At 53.3% G+C, this 27,147-nt stretch overlaps 1 protein-coding gene across 2 annotated transcripts in view; it reads right to left on the reverse strand.

Annotated features, from left to right (window-relative positions):
• The window catches only part of mrpl16 (mitochondrial ribosomal protein L16), a 39,720-nt gene extending 13,548 nt beyond the window's left edge, over positions 1 to 26,172 (reverse strand). Inside the window, exons 1-2 of one of the 2 annotated variants that reach the window (XM_072480653.1) lie at positions 26,000 to 26,172; positions 25,318 to 25,389 (exon numbers count right to left, since the gene is read on the reverse strand). In XM_072480653.1, the coding sequence (XP_072336754.1) occupies positions 25,318 to 25,389; positions 26,000 to 26,057 (130 nt within the window). In that variant the 5' untranslated portion in view covers positions 26,058 to 26,172. Of the gene's footprint in view, positions 1 to 12,877; positions 12,962 to 25,317; positions 25,390 to 25,999 lie in introns of those variants that run through there. The other variant, XM_072480654.1, reaches the window with a different exon arrangement.
• Positions 26,173 to 27,147: the final 975 nt, after the last annotated feature.

The raw sequence follows: 27,147 nt of genomic DNA on the forward strand, positions 1-27,147 counted from the left end.
GACCGTCGGTCAACTCGCTGCAGCCCAGCAACCAGACCATCCCGTCAACTCACTGCACCCCAGCAACCAGACCATCCCATCAACTCACTGCCCCCCAGCAACAAGACCATCCGTCAACTCACTGCACCCCAGCAACCAGGCCATCCCATCAACTCACTGCCCCCCAGCAACAAGACCATCCGTCAACTCACTGCACGCCAGCAACCAGACCATTCGTCAACTCACTGCACCCCAGCAACCAGACCATCCCGTCAACTCACTGCGCCCCAGCAACCAGACCATCCCGTCAACTCACTGCACCCCAACAAGCAGACCATCCCGTCAACTCACTGCACCCCAGCAACCAGACCATCCCATCAACGCACTGCGCTCCAGTAACCAGACCATCCTGTCAACTCACTGCACCCCAGGAACCAGACCATCCCGTCAACTCACTGCATCCCAGCAACCAGACCATCTGTCAACTCACTGCATCCCAGCAATCAGACCATCTGTCAACTCACTGCAACGCAGCAACCAGACCATCTGTCAACTCACTGCAACGCAGCAACCAGACCATCTGTCATCTCACTGCACCCCAGCAATCAGACCATCTGTCAACTCACTGCATCCCAGCAATCAGACCATCCCGTCAACTCACTGCAACGCAGCAACCAGACCATCTGTCAACTCGCTGCATCCCTGCAACCAGACCATCTGTCAACTCACTGCAACTCAGCAATCAGACCATCGCGTCAACTCACTGCGCCTCAGCAACCAGACCATCCCGTCAACTCACTGCACCCCAGCAACCAGACCATCTGTCAACTCACTGCAACCCAGCAACCAGACCATCCCATCAACTCACTGCATCCCAGCAATCAGACCATCCCGTCAACTCACTGCACCTCAGCAACCAGACCATCCCGTCAACTCACTGCATCCCAGCAACCAGACCATCTGTCAACTCACTGCATCCCAGCAATCAGACCATCCCAACAACTCACTGCAACCCAGCAACGAGACTATCTGTCAACTCACTGCAACCCAGCAACCAGACCATCTGTCAACTCACTGCACGCCAGCAACCAGACCATCTGTCAACTCACTGCACCCCAGCAACCAGACCACCCCATCAACGCACTGCACCCCAGCAACCAGACCGTCTGACAACTCGCTGCAGCCCAGCAATCAGACCATTCCGTCAACTCACTGCACCCCGGCAACCAGACCGTCTGTCAACTCGCTGCAGCCCAGAAATCAGACCATCCCATCAACTCACTGCACTCCAGCAACCAGACCATCCCATCAACTCACTGCACCCCAGCAACCAGACCATCTGTCAACTCACTGCACCCCAGCAACAAGACCGTCTGTCAACTCACTGCACCCCAGCAACCAGACCGTCTGTCAACTCACTGCAGCCCAGCAACCAGACCATCCCATCAACCCACTGTGCTCCAGCAACCAGACCATCCTGTCAACTCACGGCACCCCAGCAACCAGACCATCTGTCAACTCACTGCACCCCAGCAACCAGACCATCTGTCAACTCACTGCATCCCAGCAATCAGAACATTCCGTCAACTCACTGCACCCCAGCAACCAGACCATCCGTCAACTCACTGCACCCCAGCAACCAGACCATCCCGTCAACTCACTGCATCCCAGCAACCAGACCATCTGTCAACTCACTGCAACCCAGCAACCAGACCATCCCGTCAACTCACTGCACCCCAGCAACCAGACCATCTGTCAACTCACTGCAACCCAGCAACCAGGCCATCCCGTCAACTCACTGCACCCCAGCAACCAGACCATCCTGTCAACTCACTGCAGCCCAGCAACCAGACCATCCCGTCAACTCACTGCACCCCAGCAACGAGACAATCCCATCAACTCACTGCACCCCAGCAACCAGACCATCCGGTCAACTCACTGCAACCCAGCAACCAGACTATCCCTTCAACTCACTGCACCCCAGCAACCAGACCATCCTGTCAACTCACTGCAACCCAGCAACCAGACCATCCCATCAACTCACTGCCCCCCAGCAACAAGACCATCCGTCAACTCACTGCACGCCAGCAACCAGACCATTCGTCAACTCACTGCACCCCAGCAACCAGACCATCCGTCAACTCACTGCACCCCAGCAACCAGACCATCCCGTCAACTCACTGCATCCCAGCAACCAGACCATCTGTCAACTCACTGCAACCCAGCAACCAGACCATCCCGTCAACTCACTGCACCCCAGCAACCAGACCATCTGTCAACTCACTGCAACCCAGCAACCAGGCCATCCCGTCAACTCACTGCACCCCAGCAACCAGACCATCCTGTCAACTCACTGCAGCCCAGCAACCAGACCATCCCGTCAACTCACTGCACCCCAGCAACGAGACAATCCCATCAACTCACTGCACCCCAGCAACCAGACCATCCGGTCAACTCACTGCAACCCAGCAACCAGACTATCCCTTCAACTCACTGCACCCCAGCAACCAGACCATCCTGTCAACTCACTGCAACCCAGCAACCAGACCATCCCATCAACTCACTGCCCCCCAGCAACAAGACCATCCGTCAACTCACTGCACCCCAGCAACCAGGCAATCCCATCAACTCACTGCCCCCCAGCAACAAGACCATCCGTCAACTCACTGCACGCCAGCAACCAGACCATTCGTCAACTCACTGCACCCCAGCAACCAGACCATCTGTGAACTCACTGCACCCCAGCAACCAGACCATCCCGTCAACTCACTGCGCCCCAGCCACCAGACCATCTGTCAACTCACTGCAACCCAGCAACCAGACCATCCCGTCAACTCACTGCACCCCAGCAACCAGACCATCTGTCAACTCACTGCAACCCAGCAACCAGGCCATCCCGTCAACTCACTGCACCCCAGCAACCAGACCATCTGTCAACTCACTGCAACCCAGCAACCAGGCCATCCCGTCAACTCACTGCACCCCAGCAACCAGACCATCCTGTCAACTCACTGCAGCCCAGCAACCAGACCATCCCGTCAACTCACTGCACCCCAGCAACGAGACAATCCCATCAACTCACTGCACCCCAGCAACCAGACCATCCGGTCAACTCACTGCAACCCAGCAACCAGACTATCCCTTCAACTCACTGCACCCCAGCAACCAGACCATCCTGTCAACTCACTGCAACCCAGCAACCAGACCATCCCATCAACTCACTGCCCCCCAGCAACAAGACCATCCGTCAACTCACTGCACCCCAGCAACCAGGCCATCCCATCAACTCACTGCCCCCCAGCAACAAGACCATCCGTCAACTCACTGCACGCCAGCAACCAGACCATTCGTCAACTCACTGCACCCCAGCAACCAGACCATCTGTGAACTCACTGCACCCCAGCAACCAGACCATCCCGTCAACTCACTGCACCCCAACAAGCAGACCATCCCGTCAACTCACTGCACCCCAGCAACCAGACCATCCTGTCAACTCACTGCGCCCCAGCAACCAGACCATCCCATCAACGCACTGCGCTCAAGCAACCAGACAATCCTGTCAACTCACTGCACCCCAGCAACCAGACCATCTGTCAACTCACTGCAACCCATCAACCAGACCATCCCGTCAACTCACTGCACCCCAGCAACCAGACCATTCCATCAACGCACTGCGCTCAAGCAACCAGACCATCCTCTCAACTCACTGCACCCCAGCAACCAAACCATCTGGCAATTCACTGCAGCCCAGAAATCAGACCATCCCATCAACTCACTGCACCCCAACAACCAGGCCATCCTGTCAACTCACTGCACCCCAGCAACCAGACAATCCTGTCAACTTACTGCAACCCAGCAACCAGACCATCCCATCAACTCACTGCACTCCAGCAACCAGACCATCCCGTCATCGCACTGCACTCCAGCAACCAGACCATCCCATCAACTCACTGCACCCCAGCAACCAGACCATCCTGTCAACTCAATGCACCCCAGCAATCAGACCATCCTGTCAACTTACTGCAACCCAGCAACCAGACCATCCCATCAACTCACTGCACTCCAGCAACCAGACCATCCCGTCAACTCACTGCACGCCAGCAAGCAGACCATCCCGTCAACTCACTGCACCCCAACAACCAGACCATCCCGTCAACTCACTGCAACGCAGCAACCAGACCATCCCGTCAACTCACTGCACGCCAGCAACCAGACCATCCCGTCAACTCACTGCACCCCAGCAACCAGACCATCCCGTCAACTCACTGCACCCCAGCAACCAGACCATCCCATCAACGCACTGCACCCCAGCAACCAGACCATCCTGTCAACTCACTGCACCCCAGCAACCAGACCATCTGTCAACTCACTGCAACCCAGCAAACAGACCATCCCATCAACGCACTGCACCCCAGCAACCAGACCATCCCGTCAACTCACTGCACCCCAACAACCAGACCATCCCGTCAACGCACTGCACTCCAGCAACCACATCATCCCATCAACTCACTGCACCCCAACAACTAGGCCATCCCATGAACGCACTGCACTCCAGCAACCAGACCGTCCCATCAACTCACTGCACCACAGCAACCAGACCATCTGTCAACTCACTGCAACCCACCAACCAGACCATCCCATCAACTCACTGCACCGCAGCAACAAGACCGTCTGTCAACTCGCTGCAGCCCAGCAATCAGACCATTCCGTCAACTCACTGCACCCCAGCAACCAGACCGTCTGTCAACTCACTGCACGCCAGCAACCAGACCATCCCGTCAACTCACTGCACCCCAGCAACCAGACCATCGCTTCAACCCACTGCGCTCCAGCAACCAGACCATCCTGTCAACTCACTGCAACCCAGCAAACAGACCATCCCATCAACGCACTGCACCCCAGCAACCAGACCATCCCGTCAACTCACTGCATCCCAGCAACCAGACCATCCCGTCAACTCACTCCAACGCAGCAACCAGACCATCTGTCAACTCACTGCAACCCAGCAACCAGACCATCTGTCAACTCACTGCAACCCAGAAACCAGACCATCCCACCAACGCACTGCACTCCAGCAACCAGACCATCCCGTCAACTCACTGCATCCCAGCAACTCACTGCATCCCAGCAACCAGACCATCTGTCAACTCACTGCAACCCAGCAACCGGATCATCTGTCAACTCACTGCACCCCAGCAATCAGACCATCCTGTCAACTCCCTGCACCCCAGCAACCAGACCATCCTGTCAACTCACTGCACCCCAGCAACCAGACCATCCTATCAACTCACTGCACGCCAGCAACCAGACCATCCCGTCAACTCACTGCACCCCAACAACCAGACCATCCCGTCAACTCACTGCACCCCAGCAACCAGACCATCCCATCAACGCGCTGCGCTCCAGCAACCAGACCATCCCGTCAACTCACTGCACCCCAACAACCAGACCATCCAGTCAACTCACTGCGCTCCAGCAACCAGACCATCCCATCAACGCACTGCGCTCCAGCAACCAGACCATCCCGTCAACTCACTGCACGCCAGCAACCAGACCATCTGTCAACTCACTGCAACCCAGCAAACAGACCATCCCATCAACGCACTGCACCCCAGCAACCAGACCATCCCGTCAACTCACTGCACCCCAGCAACCAGACCATCCCGTCAACTCACTGCACCCCAGCAACCAGACCATCCCGTCAACTCACTGCACCCTAGCAACCAGACCATCCTGTCAACTCACTGCACCCCAGCAACCAGACCATCCCGTCAACTCACTGCACCCCAGCAACGAGACCATCCCATCAACTCACTGCACCCCAGCAACCAGACCATCCGGTCAACTCACTGCAACCCAGCAACCAGACCATCCCATGAACTCACTGCAACTCAGCAACCAGACCATCCCATCAACTCACTGCACCCCAGCAACCAGACCATCCATCAACTCACTGCACCCCAGCAACCAGACCATCCTGTCAACTCACTGCACCTCAGCAACCAGACCATCGGTCAACTCACTGCACCTCAGCAACCTGACCATCCCATCAACGCACTGCGCTCCAGTAACCAGACCATCCTGTCAACTCACTGCAACCCAGCAAACAGACCATCCCATCAACGCACTGCACCCCAGCAATCAGACCATCCCGTCAACTCACTGCATCCCAGCAACCAGACCATCCGTCAACTCACTGCAACCCAGCAACCAGACCATCCCGTCAACTCACTGCATCCCAGCAACCAGACCATCTGTCAACTCACTGCAACCCAGCAACCAGACCATCTGTCAACTCACTGCACCTCAGCAACCAGACTATCGCTTCAACTCACTGCACCCCAGCAAACAGACCATCCCATCAACTCACTGCACCCCAGCAAACAGACCATCCTATCAACTCACTGCAGCTCAGCAACCAGACCATCCCGTCAACTCACTGCAACCCAGCAACCAGACCATCTGTCAACTCACTGCAACCCAGCAACCAGACCATCCCATCAACACACTGCAACCCAGCAACCAGACCATCCCGTCAACTCAATGCACCCCAGCAACCAGACCATCCCGTCAACTCACTGCAGCCCAGCAACCAGACCATCCCGTCAACGCACTGCACTCCGGCAACCAGACCATCCCATCAACTCACTGCACCACAGCAACCAGACCGTCTGACAACTCGCTGCAGCCCAGCAATCAGACCATCCCGTCAACTCTCTGCACCCCAGCAACCAGACCATCTGTCAACTCACTGCATCCCAGCAATCAGACCATCCCGTTAACTCACTGCACCCCAGCAACCAGACCATCTGTCAACTCACTGCATCCCAGCAATCAGACCATCCCGTCAACTCACTGCAACCCAGCAGCCAGACCATCTGTCAACTCACTGCACGCCAGCAACCAGACCATCTGTCAACTCACTGCACCCCAACAACCAGACCATCCCATCAACGCACAGCACTCCAGCAACCAGACCATCCCATCCACTCACTGCACCACCGCAACCAGACCGTCTGACAACTCGCTGCAGCCCAGCAATCAGACCATCCCGTCAACTCACTGCCCCCCAGCAATCAGACCATCTGTCAACTCACTGCATCCCAGCAATCAGACCATCTGTCAACTCACTGCAACGCAGCAACCGGATCATCTGTCAACTCACTGCAGCCCAGCAACCGGATCATCTGTCAACTCACTGCAGCCCAGCAATCAGACCATCCCGTCAACTCACTGCAACCCAGCAACCAGACCATCCCATCAACACACTGCAACCCAGCAACCAGACCATCCCGTCAACTCACTGCACCCCAACAACCAGGCCATCCCGTCAACTCACTGCACCCCAGCAACCAGACCATCCCATCAACGCACTGCGCTCCAGTAACCAGACCATCCTGTCAACTCACTGCACCCCAGCAACCAGACCATCTGACAACTCACTGCAACCCAGCAAACAGACCATCCCATCAACGCACTGCACCCCAGCAACCAGACCATCCCAACAACGCACTGCACCCCAGCAACCAGACCATCCCGTCAACTGACTGCACCCCAGCAACCAGACCATCCCGTCAACTCTCCGCACCCCAGCAACCAGACCATCCCGTCAACTCACTACATCCCAGCAACCAGACCATCTGTCAACTCACTGCAGCCCAGCAACCAGCCCATCCCGTCAACTCACTGCAACGCAACAACCAGACCATCTGTCAACTCACTGCACCCCAGCAACCAGACCACCTGTCAACTCCCTGCAGCTCAGCAACCAGACAACCGGTCAACTCCCTGCATCCCAACAACCAGACCATCCTGTCAACTCACTACAAACCAGCAACCAGACCATTCGTCAACTCCCTGCACCCGAACAACCAGACCATCCTGTCAACTCACTACAAACCAGCAACCAGACCATTCGTCAACTCGCTGCACCCCAGCAACCAGACCATCCTATCTACTCACTGCACCCCAGTAACCAGACCTTCCCGTCAACTCACTGCACCTCAGCAACCAGACCATCCGTCAACTCACTGCACCCCAGCAACCAGATCATCCGTCAACTCACTGCACCCCAGCAACCAGACCATCCGTTAACTCACTGCAACCCAGCAACCAGACCATCCGTCAACTCACTGCACCTCAGCAACCAGACCATCCGTCAACTCACTGCACCCCAGCAACCAGACCATCCGTCAACTCACTGCACCTCAGCAACCAGACCATCCGTCAACTCACTGCACCTCAGCAACCAGACCATCCGTCAACTCACTGCAAACCAGCAACCAGACCATCCGTCAACTCACTGCACCCCTGCAACCAGACCATCCGTCAACTCACTGCACCCCAGCAACCAGACCATCCGTCAACTCACTGCAAACCTGCAACCAGACCATCCCGTCAACTCACTGCACCCCAGCAACCAGACCATCCGTCAACTCACTGCAACCCAGCAACCAGACCATCCCGTCAACTCACTGCACCCCAGCAACCAGACCATCCGTCAACTCACTGCAAACCAGCAACCAGACCATCCCGTCAACTCACTGCGCCCCAGCAACCAGACCATCCGTCAACTCACTGCACCCCAGCAACCAGACCATCCGTCAACTCACTGCAAACCTGCAACCAGACCATCCCGTCAACTCACTGCACCCCAGCAACCAGACCATCTGTCAACTCACTGCAACCCAGCAACCAGACCATCCCATCAACTCACTGCATCCCAGCAATCAGACCATCCCGTCAACTCACTGCATCCCAGCAACCAGACCATCTGTCAACTCACTGCATCCCAGCAATCAGACCATCCCGTCAACTCACTGCAACCCAGCAACCAGACCATCTGTCAACTCACTGCAACCCAGCAACCAGACCATCTGTCAACTCACTGCAACCCAGCAACCAGACCATCCCATCAACGCACTGCACTCCAGCAACCAGACCATCCCATCAACTCACTGCACTCCAGCAACCAGACCGTCTGACAACTCGCTGCAGCCCAGCAATCAGACCATCCCGTCAACTCACTGCACCCCGGCAACCAGACCGTCTGTCAACTCGCTGCAGCCCAGAAATCAGACCTTCCCGTCAACTCACTGCACCCCAACAACCAGGCCATCACGTCAACGCACTGCACTCCAGCAACCAGACCATCCCATCAACTCACTGCACCCCAACAACTAGACCATCCCATCAACTCACTGCACCCCAGCAACCAGACCATCTGTCAACTCACTGCAACCCAGCAACCAGACCATCCCATCAACTCACTGCACCCCAGCAACAAGACCGTCTGTCAACCCGCTGCAGCCCAGCAAACAGACCATTCCGTCAACTCACTGCACCCCAGCAACCAGACCGTCTGTCAACTCACTGCAGCCCAGCAACCAGACCATCCCATCAACCCACTGCAACGCAGCAACCAGACCATCTGTCAACTCACTGCAACCCAGCAACCAGACCATCTGTCAACTCACTGCAACCCAGCAAGCAGACCATCCCATCAACGCACTGCACTCCAGCAACCAGACCATCCCGTCAACTGACTGCATCCCAGCAACCAGACCATCTGTCAACTCACTGCATCCCAGCAACCAGACCATCCCGTCAACTCACTGCAACCCAGCAACCGGATCATCTGTCAACTCACTGCAGCCCAGCAATCAGACCATCCCGTCAACTCACTGCAACCCAGCAACCAGACCATCTGTCAACTCCCTGCACCCCAGCAACCAGACCATCCCATCAACTCACTGCACCCCAACAACCAGACCATCCCATCAACTCACTGCGCTCCAGCAACCAGACCATCCCATCAACACACTGCAACCCAGCAACCAGACCATCCCGTCAACTCACTGCACCCCAACAACCAGGCCATCCCCTCAACTCACTGCACCCCAGCAACCAGACCATCCCATCAATGCACTGTGCTCCAGTAACCAGACCATCCTGTCAACTCACTGCACCTCAGCAACCAGACCATCTGACAACTCACTGCAACCCAGCAAACAGACCATCCCATCAACGCACTGCACCCCAGCAACCAGACCATCCCGTCAACTCACTGCACCCCAGCTACCAGACCATCCCGTCAACTCTCTGCACCCAGCAACCAGACCATCCCGTCAACTCACTGCATCCCAGCAATCAGACCATCCGTCAACTCACTGCATCCCAGCAACCAGACCATCTGTCAACTTACTGCACCCCAGCAACCAGACCATCCTTTCAACTCACTGCAACGCAGCAACCAGACCATCTGTCAACTTACTGCACCCCAGCAACCAGACCATCCTTTCAACTCACTGCAACCCAGCAACCAGACCATCCTTTCAACTCACTGCAACTCAGCAACCAGACCATCCGTCAACTCACTGCACCCCAGCAACCAGACCATCTGTCAACTCACTGCAACCCAGCAACCAGACCAACCCATCAACTCACTGCAACTCAGCAAGCAGACCATCCCATCAACTCACTGCAACCCAGCAACCAGATCATCCATCAACTCACTGCACCTCAGCAACCAGACCATCGGTCAACTCACTGCACCTCAGCAACCAGACCATCCGTCAACTCACTGCACCCCAGCAACCAGACCATCCCGTCAACTCACTGCACCTCAGCAACCAGACCATCCGTCAACTCACTGCACCCCAGCAACCAGACCATCTGTCAACTCACTGCACCCCAGCAACCAGACCATCTGTCAACTCACTGCAAACCAGCAACCGGATCATCTGTCAACTCACTGCAACCCAGTAACTAGACCATCCGTCAACTCACTGCACCCCAGCAACCAGACCATCCTGTCAACTCACTGCATCCCAGCAACCAGACCATCCTGTCAACTCACTGCAAACCAGCAACCAGGTCATCCCGTCTACTCTCTGCACCTCAGAAACCAGACCACCTGTCAACTCACTGCGCCCCAGCAACCAGACCACCTGTCAACTCCCTGCAGCTCAGCAACCAGACAACCTGTCAACTCCCTGCACCCCAACAACCAGACCACCTGTCAACTCCCTGCAGCTCAGCAACCAGACAACCTGTCAACTCACTGCACCCCAACAACCAGACCATCCTGTCAACTCACTGCAAACCAGCAACCAGACCTTCCCGTGAACTCACTGCACCCCAGCAACCAGACCATCCTGTCAACTCACTGCAAACCAGCAACCAGACTATCCCGCAACTCACTGCACCTCAGCAACCAGACCATCTGTCAACTCACTGCACCCCAGCAACCAGACCATCCGGTCAACTGACTGCACCCCAGCAACCGGATCATCTGTCAACTCACTGCAACCCAGCAACCAGACCATCCTGTCAACTGACTGCAACCCAGCAACCAGACCAACACATCAACTCACTGCACCCCAGCAACCAGACCATCCCATCAACTTACTGCAACCCAGCAACCAGACCATCCGTCAACTCACTGCACCTCAGCAACCAGACCATCCGTCAACTCACTGCACCCCAGCAACCAGACCATCCGTCAACTCACTGCACCCCAGCAACCAGACCATCTGTCAACTCACTGCACCCCAGCAACCAGACTATCCGTCAACTCACTGCATCCCAGCAACCAGACCATCCGTCAACTCACTGCACCCCAGCAACCAGACCATCCGTCAACTCACTGCACCCCAGCAACCAGACTATTCGTCAACTCACTGCAACCCAGCAACCAGACCATCCGTCAACTCACTGCACCCCAGCAACCAGACCATCCGTCAACTCACTGCACCCCAGCAACCAGACCATCCGTCAACTCACTGCACCCCAGCAACCAGACTATCCGTCAACTCACTGCAACCCAGCAACCAGGCCATCCCGTCAACTCACTGCACCCCAGCAACCAGACCATCCGTCAACTCACTGCAAACCAGCAACCAGACCATCCGTCAACTCACTGCATCCCAGCAATCAGACCATCTGTCAACTCACTGCAACGCAGCAACCAGACCTTCCCGTCAACTCACTGCAACCCAGCAACCAGACCATCTGTCAACTCACTGCAAACCAGCAACCAGACTATCCCGCAACTCACTGCACCTCAGCAACCAGACCATCTGTCAACTCACTGCACCCCAGCAACCAGACCATCCTGTCAACTCACTGCAAACCAGCAACCAGACCATCCCGTCAACTCACTGCAAACCAGCAACCAGACCATCCGGTCAACTCACTGCACCCCAGCAACCAGACCATCCTGTCAACTCACTGCAGCCCAGCAACCAGACCATCCCGTCAACTCCCTGCAGCTCAGCAACCAGACAACCTGTCAACTCCCTGCAGCTCAGCAACCAGACAACCTGTCAACTCACTGCACCTCAGCAACCAGGCCATCCCGTCAACTCACTGCAAACCAGCAACCAGACCATCCCGTCAACTCTCTGCACCCCAGCAACCAGACCATCCCGTCAACTCACTGGAACCCAGCAAAGATTTATATTCAGAAACTTGTGCCTTCCTTTCACAAACAGAAGTTCCCTGTACAGTTCATTTAAATGCAGCAAAGATTCTTGGATTCCACAAGAGGGTCTGATTTTTTTTAAAAAGAGGGAGGCACTCGGATGCGAAAAGGTTGAGAACCCCTTGCCTATATTACAAAAATGCCTAAACTTCAAAATTACTCATTGATCATGTAGAATTCTGGGACCTGATGTTGTAAAAGGTGCCAGAAAGATGCAGGTTTTTTTATTGAAGGAGCAGTGTACACCCTAAAGGCTGAGATGGGCTCAATTACTAGGGTTTAGGGTACAATAACTGAATTTTAAATGGAGGGGAGTGGAGAAGGAAACGGTGGTGTGGCGGTAATGTCACTGGGTTAGGTACTTAGCAATATTAGAGATGGACAATAAATGCTGGTCAAACCAGCACCACCTACATCCCATTAATGACTGGTTTTAAAATCCTCAGGCTCAGGCTGATGCTCTGGAGACATCGGTTCGGTTCAAATTCCATTACTGCATCTGGTGGATTTAAATTAGAATAATAAAATCTGGAATTAAAGCTCGTCGATTGTTGTAAAAATCCATTTGGCTCACTAATGCCCTTCAGGGAAGAAACTCTGCCATCCTCACCTGCTCTGGCCTATATGAGAGCTGGCCCACAGCAAATTGGTTGACTCTTGAATGCCTAACAAACCACTCAGCTGTACCAAACCTCTATAAAATCTAAAACAAATGAAACTGGACCAATCATCCAGCATCAACCCAAGCACCAGAAACAAGCAACCCTGTTGGCCCTGCAAAGTCCTTCTTACTAACATCTAGGAGCTTGTGCCAAAATTGGGAGAGCTGTCCCACCAACTAGGCAAGCAACAGCCTGACATTGTCATGTTCACAGAATAATACCTTCCAGGCAATGTCCCAGACACCAGCAGAGGTGGCAGCACAGTGGTATACAGTCAGGAGGGAGTTTTCCCTGGAAGTCCTCAACATTGACTCCGGACCTCATTAAGTCTCATGACATCAAGTTAAACATGGGCATGGAAATCATGCTGATCACCACACACCACAAAGACTATGGGCCCTGACGACAGTCCAGCCAACATTACTTAAGGCTTGTGGCACCGAACCTAGCTGTTCCAGTACAGCTACAACACTGGAAGCTAACCGGCAATGTGGAAAATTGTCCAGGTATAATCCTGTCCACAAGGAGCAGGAAAAATCCAACCTGGCCAATTATTACCCCCACCCCCCCCCCCAACTGATCGGTCTACTCTCAATCATCAAAATGATGGGCGCGGCACAGTGGCGCAGTGGTTAGCATTGCTGCCTATGGCACTGAGGACCAGGGTTCGATCCCGGCCCCGGGTCACTGTCCGTGAGGAGTTTGCACATTCTTCCCGTGTCTGCGTGGGTTTCACCCCCACAACCTAAAGATGTGCAGGTTAGGTGGATTGCCGCGCTAAATTGGAAAAAAAATTATTGGGTACTCTTGAATTTTATTATTTTTTTAAAAATCATCAAAATGATGGAAGGTATCATCAATAGTCATAACAAGCGGCACTTACTCAACAATAATCTGCTCTCTAATGCTCAGTTTGGATTCTGCCCAGCCACTTGGCTCCTGACCTCATCACAGCCATAATCCAGACATGGACAAAAGAGCAGAATCAGGAGGCGCAGCGAGAATGACTGCCTTTAACGTCAAGAAGCCCTAGAAATACTGAATAGGAATCAAGAGGGAAACCCTCCACTGGTTGAAGTCATACCAAAGAAAGATGGTTGTTGGCGATCAATCATCTCAGCTCCGGGACATCACTGCAGGAGTTCCTGAGGGTAGTGTCCTAAGCCTAACCATCTTCAGTTGCTTCATCGATGATCTTCCCTCCTTCATAAGGTCAGAGGTGGGGATTCTCGCTGATGATTGCGCAATGTTCAGTACCATGTCCAAATTAGGCAAGACCGGAACAATATCCAGAATTGGGCTGAAGCGTGGCAAGTAACAATTACACCACACAAGTGCCAAGCAATGACCATCTCCAATAAGAGAAAATCTAACCATCTCTCTTTGACATTCAATGGCATTACCAGTAACTGAATTCTCCTATTATCTGCATCAGAACTAGACTTCTGCACTGTAAATTCTATTCTATACTAGCCATATAAATACTGTGGCTACAGGAACAGGCCAGAAGCTGGGAATTCTATGGTGAGTAACTCACCACCTGACTCCCCAAAGCCTGTCCACCATCTATTGGGTGCAAGCCAGTTGTATGATGGAATACCCTCCACTTGCTTGGAAGTGCTCCAACTCATAATGCTCATCACCACCCCAGGCAAAACAGGCCATTTAATTGGTACCTGACCCACGACCTTAAACACGGACTCCCTCCACCACTGATGCACAGTGGCAGCAGGATGTACCATCTACAAGATGCATTGAGGCAATTTACAAAGGTTCCTTCAACTTCATCTTCCAAACCCTCTGCCCATTATCACATAGTACAAGGGTCACAGAACCCTTAACACACTACTTCTGGTTAAACAACACTTTACATGAACATGCAACTCTCATTCCACTTACACAAACAGGCAAAGTCAATATTTACATTTACGAAGCAATTTTTCTATTGTTTTTTTAAAAAATATATTTTTATTAAGGTTTTTTTAACAACACAATTTTTTCCCCTTACAAACAATAACCACCCCCCCCCGTAACAAAATAACGCAAATTCTCCCTGAGCAAGATATATACAAGGCAAGATGGTATATTTACATAGCTTTATACACTGGCTCTTGGCCGCGCGTACCGTTTCCCCCCACCCTCCATGCTATCTCCCGCTCGTCCATCCCCTCAAACAGTCTCTCGTTCCCCCCCCCCCGCCCCCCCCCCCCCCCAGGGTTGCTGCTGCTGCTGATCGACCTTCTTCTAACGCTCCGCGAGATATTCTAGGAACGGTTGCCACCGCCTGTAGAACCCCTGTGCAGGCCCTCTCAAAGCAAACTTAATTCTCTCCAATTTTATGAACCCCGCCATGTCGTTAATCCAGGCCTCCAGGCTAGGGGGCTTCGCCTCCTTCCACAATAGCAAGACCCTTCGCCGGGCTACTAGGGACACAAAGGCCAGAATTCCGGCCTCTTTCGCCTCCTGCACTCCCGGCTCATCCACTACTCCAAATATTGCTAGCCCCCAGCTTGGCTTGACCCGGACTTTCACCACCTGGGATATTACTCCCGCCACTCCTCTCCAGAACCCCTCCAATGCCGGGCATGACCAAAACATATGGACATGGTTCGCCGGGCTCCCTGAACATCTTTCACATCTATCCTCTACCCCAAAGAACCTACTCAGCCTCGCCCTCGTCAAATGCGCTCTGTGAACCACCTTAAATTGTATCAGACTGAGCCTGGCACACGAGGAGGAGGTATTAACCCTACCCAGGGCGTCGGTCCATAGCCCTTCCTCAATCTCCTCTCCCAGCTCCTCCTCCCATTTACCTTTCAGTTCTTCTACTAGCGCTTCCCCCTCTTCTTTCATCTCTTGGTATATTTACGACACCTTGCCCTCCCTGACCCATACCCCCGAGATCACCCTATCTTGAACTTCTTGTGCCGGGAGCAACGGAAATTCCCTCACCTGTCGCCTCACAAAAGCCCTCACACCTGCATATATCTAAATGCATTTCCCGGGGGTAACTCAAATTTCTCCTCCAGTGCCCCTAGGCTTGCAAATGACCTGTCAAAGAACAGGCCCCCCATTCTTCTTATCCCCGCCCGATGCCAGCCTTGGAACCCCCCCGTCCATCTTCACCGGGACAAACCGGTGGTTACCCCTGATCGGGGACCACACCGATGCTCCCATTGCACCCCTGTGTCTTCTCCACTGGCCCCAGATCTTTAGTGTTGCCGCCACCACCGGGCTTGTGGTGTATTTTGTCGGCGAGAGCGGCAGCGGTGCCGTTACCAAAGCCCCCAGGCTCGTTCCTTTATAGGACGCCATCTCCATCCTCTTCCATGCCGCCCCCTCTCCCTCCATAACCCACTTACGGATCATCGCCACATTTGCTGCCCAGTAGTAACTCTCAAGGTTTGGCAAAGCCAACCCTCCTCGGTCCCTGTTGCGTTCCAAGAACCCTCTCCTAACCCTCAGGGTCTTATTTGCCCACACATACCCCATAATACTCCGACCTACTCTCTTGAAAAAGCCCTTGGTAATCACAATGGGGAGGCACTGAAACACGAACAAAAACCTCGGAAGGACCACCATTTTGACCGACTGCACCCTACCCGCCAATGAGAGCGGGAGCATGTCCCATCTTTTAAAATCCTCCTCCATTTGCTCCACCACCCTCGTCAAATTCAGTTTATGTAGGGCCCCCCAACTTCTGGCTATCTGGATCCCCAGATACCGAAAACTCCTCTCCGCCCTCCTCAGCGGTAGGTCCCCTATCCCTCCTTCTTGGTCCCCTGCCTGTAATACAAAAAGCTCACTCTTCTCTACATTAAGCTTGTAGCCCGAAAACTCTCCAAACTCCTTCAGAGTCTGCATGACCTCCACCATCCCCTCCATTGGGTCCGCCACGGATAGCAGGTCATCCGCATATAGCAATACCCGATGCTCCTCACCCCCGCGGACTATCCCCCTCCATTTCTGAGACTCCCTAAGTGATATGGCCAAGGGTTCGATCGCCAATGCAAACAACAGGGGAGACCCCGGTCTCGTCCCTCGGTACAGTCGAAAGTAATCTGACCTCCGCCGGTTTGTCACTACGCTCGCCACCGGGGCGCTGTAAAGGAGCTTAACCCATCTAATGAACCCTCCCCCGAACCCAAACCTGCGCAATACCTCCCAGAGGTACTCCCACTCTACTCGGTCAAAGGCTTTTTCCGCGTCCATAGCTGCCACTATCTCCGCCTCTCCCTCCTCCGATGTCATCGTTATCACGTTTAAGAGCCGCCGCACATTGGTATTTAACTGCCTGCCCTTTACGAATCCCGTTTGGTCCTCGTGAATCACCCCCGGGACACAGTCCTCAATCCTAGTGGCCAGTACCTTCGCCAATAGCTTAGCATCCACATTGAGGAGCGAAATCGGCCTGTACGATCCACACTGCAGTGGATCCTTGTCTCGCTTTAGGATCAGGGAGATTGTCGCCTCCGACATTGTCTGGGGCAGGGTTCCCTCCTCTCTTGCCTCGTTGAAGGTCCTCACTAGTAGCGGGGCCAGCAGGTCCACATATTTTCTGTAGAATTCCACCGGGAACCCGTCCGGCCCCGGGGCCTTCCCCGCCTGCATGCTCCCCAAACCCTTACTCAACTCCTCCAACCCAATTGGTGCCCCAAACCAACCGCCTCCTGCTCCTCCACCCTCGGGAACCCCAGCTGGTCCAGGAATCGCCTCATCCCCCCTTTCCCCCCTGGGGGCTGTGATCTGTACAGCTCTTCATAAAAGTCCTTAAATACCTTATTTATTTTCGTTGCACTTCGAACCGTGGCTCCCCTTCCATCTATGATTCCCCCTATTTCCCTCGCTGCCGCCCTCTTACGGAGCTGGTGTGCCAGCATCCGACTAGCCTTTTCCCCGTACTCGTAAGTCGCCCCTTGCGCCTTCCTCCACTGTGCCTCCGCCTTGCCCGTGGTCAGCAGGTCAAATTCCGTCTGGAGCCGTCGCCTTTCCCCAAGTAATCTTTCCTCCGGGGCCTCTGTGTATTTCCTGTCCACCCGCAAGATCTCCCCCACTAGCCTCTCCCTTTCCATTCCCTCTATCTTCTCCCTACGAGCCCTGATGGAGATCAGCTCTCCCCTGATCACCGCCTTCAACGCCTCCCATACCACCCCCACTCGCACCTCCCCGTTGTCGTTGGCCTCCAAGTACCTTTCAACACACCCCCTCACCTTCCCACACACCACCTCATCGGCCAGGAGTCCCACATCCAGCCGCCACAGCCGGCATTGGTCCCTCTCCTCTCCCAGCTCCAGTTCCACCCAGTGTGGGGCATGGTCCGAAACGGCTATGGCCGAATACGCCGCCCCCCCCCACTCTCGGGATGAGCGCCCTGCCCAGAACAAAGAAATCTATCTGGGAGTAAGCCTTATGCACGTGGGAGAAAAAAGAAAATTCCCTGGCCTGCGGTCTTGCAAACCTCCATGGGTCCACTACCCCCATCTGATCCATAAACCCCCTAAGTACCTTGGCCGCCGCCGGCCTCCTTCCCGTCCTTGATCTGGAGCGGTCCAGTGCTGGGTCCAGCACCGTATTGAAGTCCCCTCCCATTATTAGTCCTCCTACCTCCAGGTCCGGAATGCGTCCCAACATGCGCTTCATGAATCCAGCATCATCCCAGTTCGGGGCGTATACGTTTACCAACACCACCCACGTCCCTTGCAACCTACCACTCACCATCACATATCTCCCTCCACTATCCGCTACGATAGTCTTGGCCTCAAATGACACATGCTTTCCCACCAGAATTGCCACCCCTCTATTTTTTGCGTCCAATCCCGAGTGAAATACCATTCCTGCCCATCCCTTTCTTAACCTGACCTGGTCCGCCACCTTCAGGTGTGTCTCTTGGAGCATTGCCACATCTGCCTTCAGTCCCTTCAAGTGCACGAACACTCGAGCCCGCTTCACCGGCCCATTCAGGCCCCTCACATTCCACGTTATCAGCCGGATTGGAGGGACTCTCATCTCATTTCCCCCCCCCCCCTGCTGACGAGCCATCTCCTTTTCTGGGCCAGTCCCTTGTCCGCGTCTCCCTCACTCTCCAGTCCCCCAGCTGGGGGACCCCCGTCCCAGCCACCTCTTCTGTGTCCCGTTCTCTTTCGGCCAGTGCAGCAGCAACCCTTTCTTCCCCCCCTCCCTCCTCTTCCCCCCCCCTCCCTCCTCTTCCCCCCCCCTCCCTCCTCTTCCCCCCCCCTCCCTCCTCTTCCCCCCCCCTCCCTCCTCTTCCCCCCCCCCCCTCCTCTTCCCCCCCCCTCCCTCCTCTTCCCCCCCCCCTCCCTCCTCTTCCCCCCCCTCCCTCCTCCCCCCCCAGATCCCCGTCTAGCTTTTTTGCTCCCCCCATATCCCTCCCGTAAGTCAGCTGACCCCGGCTTCCCCCGCCATCCCTTTAAGCCCCCCGTGTGGGAATCTCCCAATCAATGTACATTCCTTTGTTCCCCTTCCCGCCCTTTTTTTTTGGCCGTGCGCGGGAAAGACAACCCCGCGCTTCCCAAAGCCTGCCCCACCCCCCATGGCGCTGCTCCGGTCATGGCCTTGTCCCTCTCCCCCAGCCCATATATCCTTTCATGCGCGTGGTTGACCCCCTATGTACAACAACCATCATACTTCACCCACACAAACCCTCAATTAGAGTCCAATTTTTCAGCTAATATAAAGGTCCACGCCTCTTCGGGCGTTTCGAAGTAGTGGTGTTGGCCATTATGTGTAACCCACAGTCGCGCTGGCTGCAGCATTCCAAATTTCACCCCTTTCCGGTGCAGCACCGCTTTGGCCCGGTTGAAACCCGCTCTCCGCTTAGCGACCTCCGCGCTCCAGTCCGGGTATATTCTGATCTCTGCGTTGTCCCACTTGCTGCTCCGTTCTTTCTTGGCCCATTTCAGGACCATCTCTCTGTCCGTAAACCGGTGAAATCTCACCACCATCGCCCTTGGCGGCTCTTTTGCATTGGGCTTCCTCGCTAGCACTCGGTGCGCCCCATCCAGCTCCAGCAATCTCGGGGGGGCCTCCACACCCATCAGCGTCCCGATCATTGTACCCACATATGCCGCGGCATCGGCCCCCTCCATTCCTTCTGGGAGACCCAGGATCCTCAAGTTGTTTCTCCTTGATCTGTTCTCCAGGTCTTCGAGTCTTCCCGCCCACGTCTTGTGCAGCGCCTCGTGCCGCTCCACTCTCTCCGCCAGGCCCACGAGCTCGTCGCCGTTCTCACTCACTTTTTCCTGGATCTCCTGAATCTTCACCTCTTGGGCTTTCTGGGTTGCTCCAAGTTTTTCCACCATTGCCAGTATAGGCGCCACCATCTCCTTACGCAGCTCCTCGAAGCAGCACTTGATGAACTCTTTCATCTCCTCTCTGTCCGTGGGCGCCGCCATTTTGTTTTTTTCTTCTTTCTTTTCCCGCTGCTCCAGGGCCGCTTTCCTTGCCGTTTCACTGCGGGTCCGGTCCATGCAGGGCTGTAGGGGGCTTCCTCTGTTCTTCCCCACGGGTTGCTTTTTTTTTTTTATAAACAGGTCCGTTGGGGCTCCGTTAGCGGGCCCAAAAGTCCGTTTCTGCAGGAGCTGCCGACTCGCGCGGCTTAGCTCCGCATCGCCGCGACCCGGAAGTCCAATTTTTCTTTTGTTAGGGACACTTGTTCAGAACCCTTTTCCAAAGCCTGGCCCGGTGGCAACTTTCATGACTTCTGTGGTGGATTTTCACAGCCTTCTGCCTGTAACTGTTCAGAACAACATACTTTCTCTCTCTAAGCTCCGCCCAGCCCCCCAAACAAAGGTTCCAGACTTGAACCTATCATCGTTATCTTGGCTGATTCCCCACTCTCGTTTATACAAAAGAACAAACCATGCTATTGATATGCAACTAATCTTCCACTGATGGGCAAATAGGTCATCAGACTTTGCGATGGGCAAACAAGGTGGTCCTGAATGACAACGTTTCTTGAGTGGATCATCCTTGCTGTACTGGAACATCCTGTATATTCCCACTAACGAGGTTAAGTTTGAATAGGCGTATCCATTTGACTCTGTTGTTAGTAGTCTTTTCCCTCAGTCTGTTTAATCCTTAAATTGCCTGCTACATCTTGTACTGTATTTCTGGACCCAAATTCCTAATTTCTCCCTATCATGACAACTGTCACAGAGTCAAAATACTGGAACCCCCTCCCTAACAGCACTGTGGATGTATCTACATCACATAAACTTCAGTGGTTCCAGAAGGCCCCATCTTCTCATGGGCAACCAGGGATGGGTAAGAAATGTTCAACCAGCCAGCGACACCCATATCCCATGACTGAATAACGAAAAATAAAACGTAAAGCAAGTATCAGTATCTGGTGGATACGCCTAGGGATTTTCAGAAACTGTCTGATAAAGGGGACACATACAAAAATGAAGAACCATGTTATCAGAACAAATTAACCTGCGTGGATAAAGAGCTATCTGGGGAAAGGGAGCAAAATGCATAAATGGATATTTATGTGGATTAGCAGCTGTTATCCTGGCATTGCTACTAGGTTTTCTATTTATATAAGCTTTTTGGACAAAACCACAATAAACATACATTGAAAATAGAAGGCAGAGGTCATTTGGCCCTTCAAGCCCACTCGCCATTCATTATCATGGCTGATCATCAAGTTCAATACTCTGATCCTGCTCTCCCCCGCCCAATATCCCTTTTGCCCCAAGAGCTATATCTAATTCCTTTTCAAAATTGCACATTTTCACCTCAACTATTTTTTGTGGTAGTGAATTCCACAGATTCACTCTTTCTGGGTGAAGAAATTTCTCCTCACCTCAGTCCTAAAAGGTTTACCCCTTTTCTTAAAACTCTAACCCCTAGTTCTGGATTTCCCGCACCATCGGGAACATTCTTTCTGAATCTACCCTGTCTAATCTTGTTAGAATTTTATATGCTTCCATGAGATCCCCTCTGATCTTCTAAACTCCAATAAATATAATCCTAACCGATTTAGTCTCTCCTCATATTTTAGTCCTGCCATCCCAGAAACAGCCTTTACTGCACTCCCTCCATAGCAAGAACATCCTTCCTCAGATAAGGACACCAAAACTGCACACAATACTCTAGGTGTGGCCTCAACAATGCCCTTTACAATTGCAGCAAAAACATCCCCAATCCTATCACTATTAAGGTCAACATACCAGTTGCCTTCTTTACTGCCTGCTGTACCTGCGTACTTTCAGCGACTGATACATGAGGACACAAAGGTCTCACTGATTATCCACCTCTCTCAATTCACACCAATTCAAATAATAATCTGCCTTCCTATTTTTGCTACCGAAGCAGATAGCCTCACATTTCCCTACGTTATACTGCATCTGCCATGCATGTGCCCACTCACTCAGTCTATCCAAATTCCGCTGAAGCATCTCTGCATCCTCCTCACAGTTCACCCTCCCACCCAACTTTATATCATCTGCAAATTTGGAGATGATACATTTAGTTCCCTCGTCCAAATCATTAATATAGAATGTGAACAGTTGGGGTCCTTGCATAGATCCCTAGTACAGAAGAATAACACAGATGTTTGATGCTACCAAATTAGGAAGCAGTTGACGGTGAGAAAGGAATGTGGGAAGACATATGACAGGTCATTGGAATAGGAAGCTAACTGGCAGATGCATATCAATACTGACATGTGACACGTCACATTTTGGGAAAAATACTGAAAGTATATCCTAACCCTTATGACTCAAGAGTGAAGGATGGAAGCGATTTAAAGAACATAATTCACGCGGTGTCAGGGAAAAATGAATTTCAAAACACATGAAAGTTGTTTGTTTCTGACACGTGTTTGAAGGGAGTGTTGCTGAAGTTAGTAAATGGGTTTGGCTAACGTGCCACAATTTCAACAAACATAAACATTTTATTCATGCCCTGTCCAAAGCAAATATAGCATTGAGTCTAGGTCAGGTTTATTAGGCAGGTGATCAATACAGTAAATGCAGCCAAGTTATCCTGGGTCACTCGAGCATAACTGAGCACTGTATTGGGGCATTATCTCCCCGTCCGCATGGAGCCTTCTTGCAAAATGCAGCCAGCTTGTTGGATTCTATATTGTGCCTTTCACTTGAGACGCATAGAATGAATGGAATTTTTTCAGTTATTGATTCTCATGATTAAAAAAGCTCTAATAAGCACATCAAGTATAATTTATCGTCTCAGTTAGATTAGAAACAATAATAATCACAAACATAAATCCTGTTCTACAAGTCAAAGGCATTTTCTATAGTCATGGTGTAGATTATCTGCAGAATGTTGATGTTTTCCATTAAAATTCTAAAGTGCAACATAATAATTAGCTTTTCACCCGCACAATAGGAACACGGTTCTTCATAACACTATCCAAGTGGAAAGGCTGGGAGCTGCAAATGAGATGTTAGCACGGTAGCATTGTGGATAGCACAATTGCTTCACAGCTCCAGGGTCCCAGGTTCAATTCCCCGCTGGGTCACTGTCTATGCGGAGTCTGCACGTTCTCCCAGTGTGTGCGTGGGTTTCCTCCGGGTGCTCCGGTTTCCTCCCACAGTCCAAAGATGTGCGGGTTAGGTGGATTGGCCATGATAAATTGCCCTTAGTGTCCAAAATTGCCCTTAGTGTTGGGTGGAGTTACTGGGTTATGGGGATAGGGTGGAGGTGTTGACCTTGGGTAGGGTGCTCTTTCCAAGAGCTGGTGCAGACTCGACGGGCCGAATGGCCTCCTTCTGCACTGTAAATTCTATGTGATAAAGAAGCAGATACAGCTCCAGAGCCACAGGTTGCAGACTAATAGTCAAGGCAGCGAGAACCAAAAGGTTATTCATCCAGGTTGTCCAATCACAACTGAGTTTGACTGTGCCCTCAGCCTACATTACTAACTCCGCAGCTACAATACTAGATACCTCTAATTGTAGTTACAATACAGCAACAGATCAAACAGTTCTGCCCAACCAAGTGCGAGTGCGAGTTCGTGTTTATCCTCCACGTAAGCAGCAAACCAAACCACATGAGCTAACTCTTTAACCACCACCCCCCTCTTTCCTTCAACTGCCCCAGCTATTTGTCAAAACTGATATGGTCTCTCGTTCAATCAGTCACTGTGATGCTGCATTCTACAACCTCACAAACCTACCAAATAAAAACGGTTCTCTGTGTTTTGTCCAATTTCTCGCATTTAATCTTACATGAACGTCTCTTCATTCTCCATCCCTCAAAAAAGAAGTTACATTTTGATCTCACCCTCAAAACATCATATTCCAAAGCAATTTACAGTCCATCGAGTGTAGTCACTGTTCTAATGCAGGAAATTAGGCAGCCAATTTGCACACAGCCAGCTCCCACTAACAGCAATGTGATAATAATGCCTTAGCAATGTTGGTTCAGGAATTCACTGTGCCCTCAACCAAAATCACATACTCTGCAGGTGAATAACAAGGTCACTAGGTGAGGAAAATGGGGGAAAACTTTTAAACTCTGCTTTGGAATAAAGCTATGGGTTCTTTTGATCCACTGGAGAGGAAGATTGACAGTGCAGTACTCCCTCAGTGGGATTTAAACCCAAGACCATCTGACTCATATGCAAGAATGCTCCCACGACTGGCCACTGGAAACTGATAGCAGGAGCTACAATCCTGGCTGCATTTTTAAAATTCTCTAGTTCAATGAATAATGATACTGCCCCAAAATACTGCCTAGTTTAAACATAGTTTTGACAGTCAAACCTGCAACTTATGGGGATCAAAACAATGCTACGTGGTGCATTTACTCACCAAGCTACAGGAAGAGCAGCATTATTGTAAAGGTGAGGTAAAGTCCCAGATGACCAAAGGCTGTTCTCCGCTTTGAAGGGGTGAGCTGTCAGGTGATGATTTAACCTGAGGATCACCACACCTCAGATGAGGGGCAAGGCTGAGAAGGCGGGGCCATCAGGAATAACCTCAGCTGGTACGGGATAGGAACCTGCGCTGCTGGCCTCGCGCTGCATCATAAACCAGCTGTCTAGCTAAGTGAGCTAAACCGGCCTCCAGCATTATTATAACCACTACTCTGACAAGCAAATGCTTCTTTTCCTTCCTGTCAGATACAATTGGTGCTTTCACCCTCACTACAGCTGTGCCTCACAGACGGGTAAAGCACAGGGCAAAGTTTCATCAAACTCACCATCATAACAGGGAGGACGCTCATATGTCTTTAGTCCAACAGTGAGAACCTCGATATAATTTTGACATGGGCCTGTAATGAAGGTAGATGTTATTGAACTTAGAATAAAAACATCCATTGATTAGAAGGTTTCTTGATGCTTTTGCTACAGACCATATCCAAAGGATACAAAACCAGAGTGTGTCAGTCACAACAGCAAACTCGGACCAGATGCCACACAAGCAAAACGTTGTTGAATAAATTGCTTCAGAATAATTATTTTAATAATATACAGTGTCTGGCTTTATTCAGCACGTTTGCAACTTAATCATAAAGAAGTTAGTTATCCCACCAACACTCTATCGTATTTGGTGCCATAATCGTCAGCAAATTATGAGCAGCCAGCTTCTCTTCAAGAGCAGATGAACACATTAGAATCCCAATAAATGGTATCTTTGTTCTGGAGATTACAAACTGCCTTGATGGTTGAAAAAAAAAATGTCCCCATTCAAAGACCAGTGGCTGCACACAGCTCACTCCAGGATCAGACGCACGGATGCACCTATCTCACACCAGGAGCTGCAACCAGCTCACTCCAGGATCAGATCCCGGGGCTGCACCCAGCTCACTCCAGGATCAGATCCCGGGGCTGCACCCAGCTCACTCCAGGATCAGACCCTGGGATAACGGTGTGGGCTCCCACCTGAGTTGATGCTGATTCCGGGGCGGACAAGGCCCAGGCGCCGCAGCAGACAGGCCATAGCGGTGCCTCACTCAAACCATCACGGAAAGGAGCAACCCTGCAGCACGATGGTTCCGCTGCAGCCGCGTGGGAAAGGAGAGGCCGTCCCCGGATCTTGACCTCCCATTGGTCCCCGGGTCCTGCCCCCAACTCCCATTGGTCCCCGGGGTCCTGACCCCCCCACCCCCCACCATTGGTCCCCGGGATCCTGACCCCCCCCACCATTGGTCCCCGGGATCCTGACCCCCCCCCACCATTGGTCCCCGGGGTCCTGACCCCCCCACCCCCCACCATTGGTCCCCGGGGTCCTGACCCCCCCCCCCCCCACCACCATTGGTCCCCGGGGTCCTGACCCCCCCCCCCCCCCCCACCACCATTGGTCCCTGGGTCCTGACCCCCCCCCCCCACCATTGGTCCCCGGGGTCCTGACCCCCCCCCCACCACCATTGGTCCCTGGGTCCTGACCCCCCCCCCCCCCCCCCACCATTGGTCCCCGGGTCCTGACCCCCCCCCCAACCATTGGTCCCTGGGTCCTGACCCCCCCCCCCCCCCCACCATTGGTCCCCGGCTCCTGACCCCCCACCCCAGCCCATTTCTCCCCGGTTCCTGCCCCCCCCCCCCCCAATCGGTCCCCGGTCCTGCCACCACCCCACCCCCCCCCCCCCCCCCACCGGTCCCTGGGTCCTGCCCATCCCCCATCTCTCTCCGGGTCCTGTCCCCGACCCCCCATTTCTCCCCGGGTCCTGCCCCCCTCCCATTTCTCCCCCCCCCAATTCTCCCCGGGTCCTCTCTCCCCCCCCCCCCAATTTCTCCCCAGTTCCTCCCCCCCCCATTTCTCCCCAGTTCCTGACCCCCCCCATCTGTCCCCGGGACCTTCCGCCCCCCCCCAATCGTCCCCGGGATCTGCCCCCCCCGCCCCATTTGTCCCCGGGACCTTCCCACCCCCCCCCCATTTCTCCCCGGGACCTGCCCCCCCCCCCCCCATTTGTCCCCGGGACCTCATTCCCCCCCAACTGTCCCCGGGACCTTCCCCCCCCCCAATTGTCCTCGGGACCTAACCCCCCCCCCCCTCCCATTTGTCCCTGGGACCTTCCCCCCCCATTTGTCCC

The sequence above is a fragment of the Scyliorhinus torazame genome, chromosome 17 (assembly GCF_047496885.1).
Source record: "Scyliorhinus torazame isolate Kashiwa2021f chromosome 17, sScyTor2.1, whole genome shotgun sequence".
Lineage (NCBI taxonomy): Eukaryota > Metazoa > Chordata > Chondrichthyes > Carcharhiniformes > Scyliorhinidae > Scyliorhinus > Scyliorhinus torazame.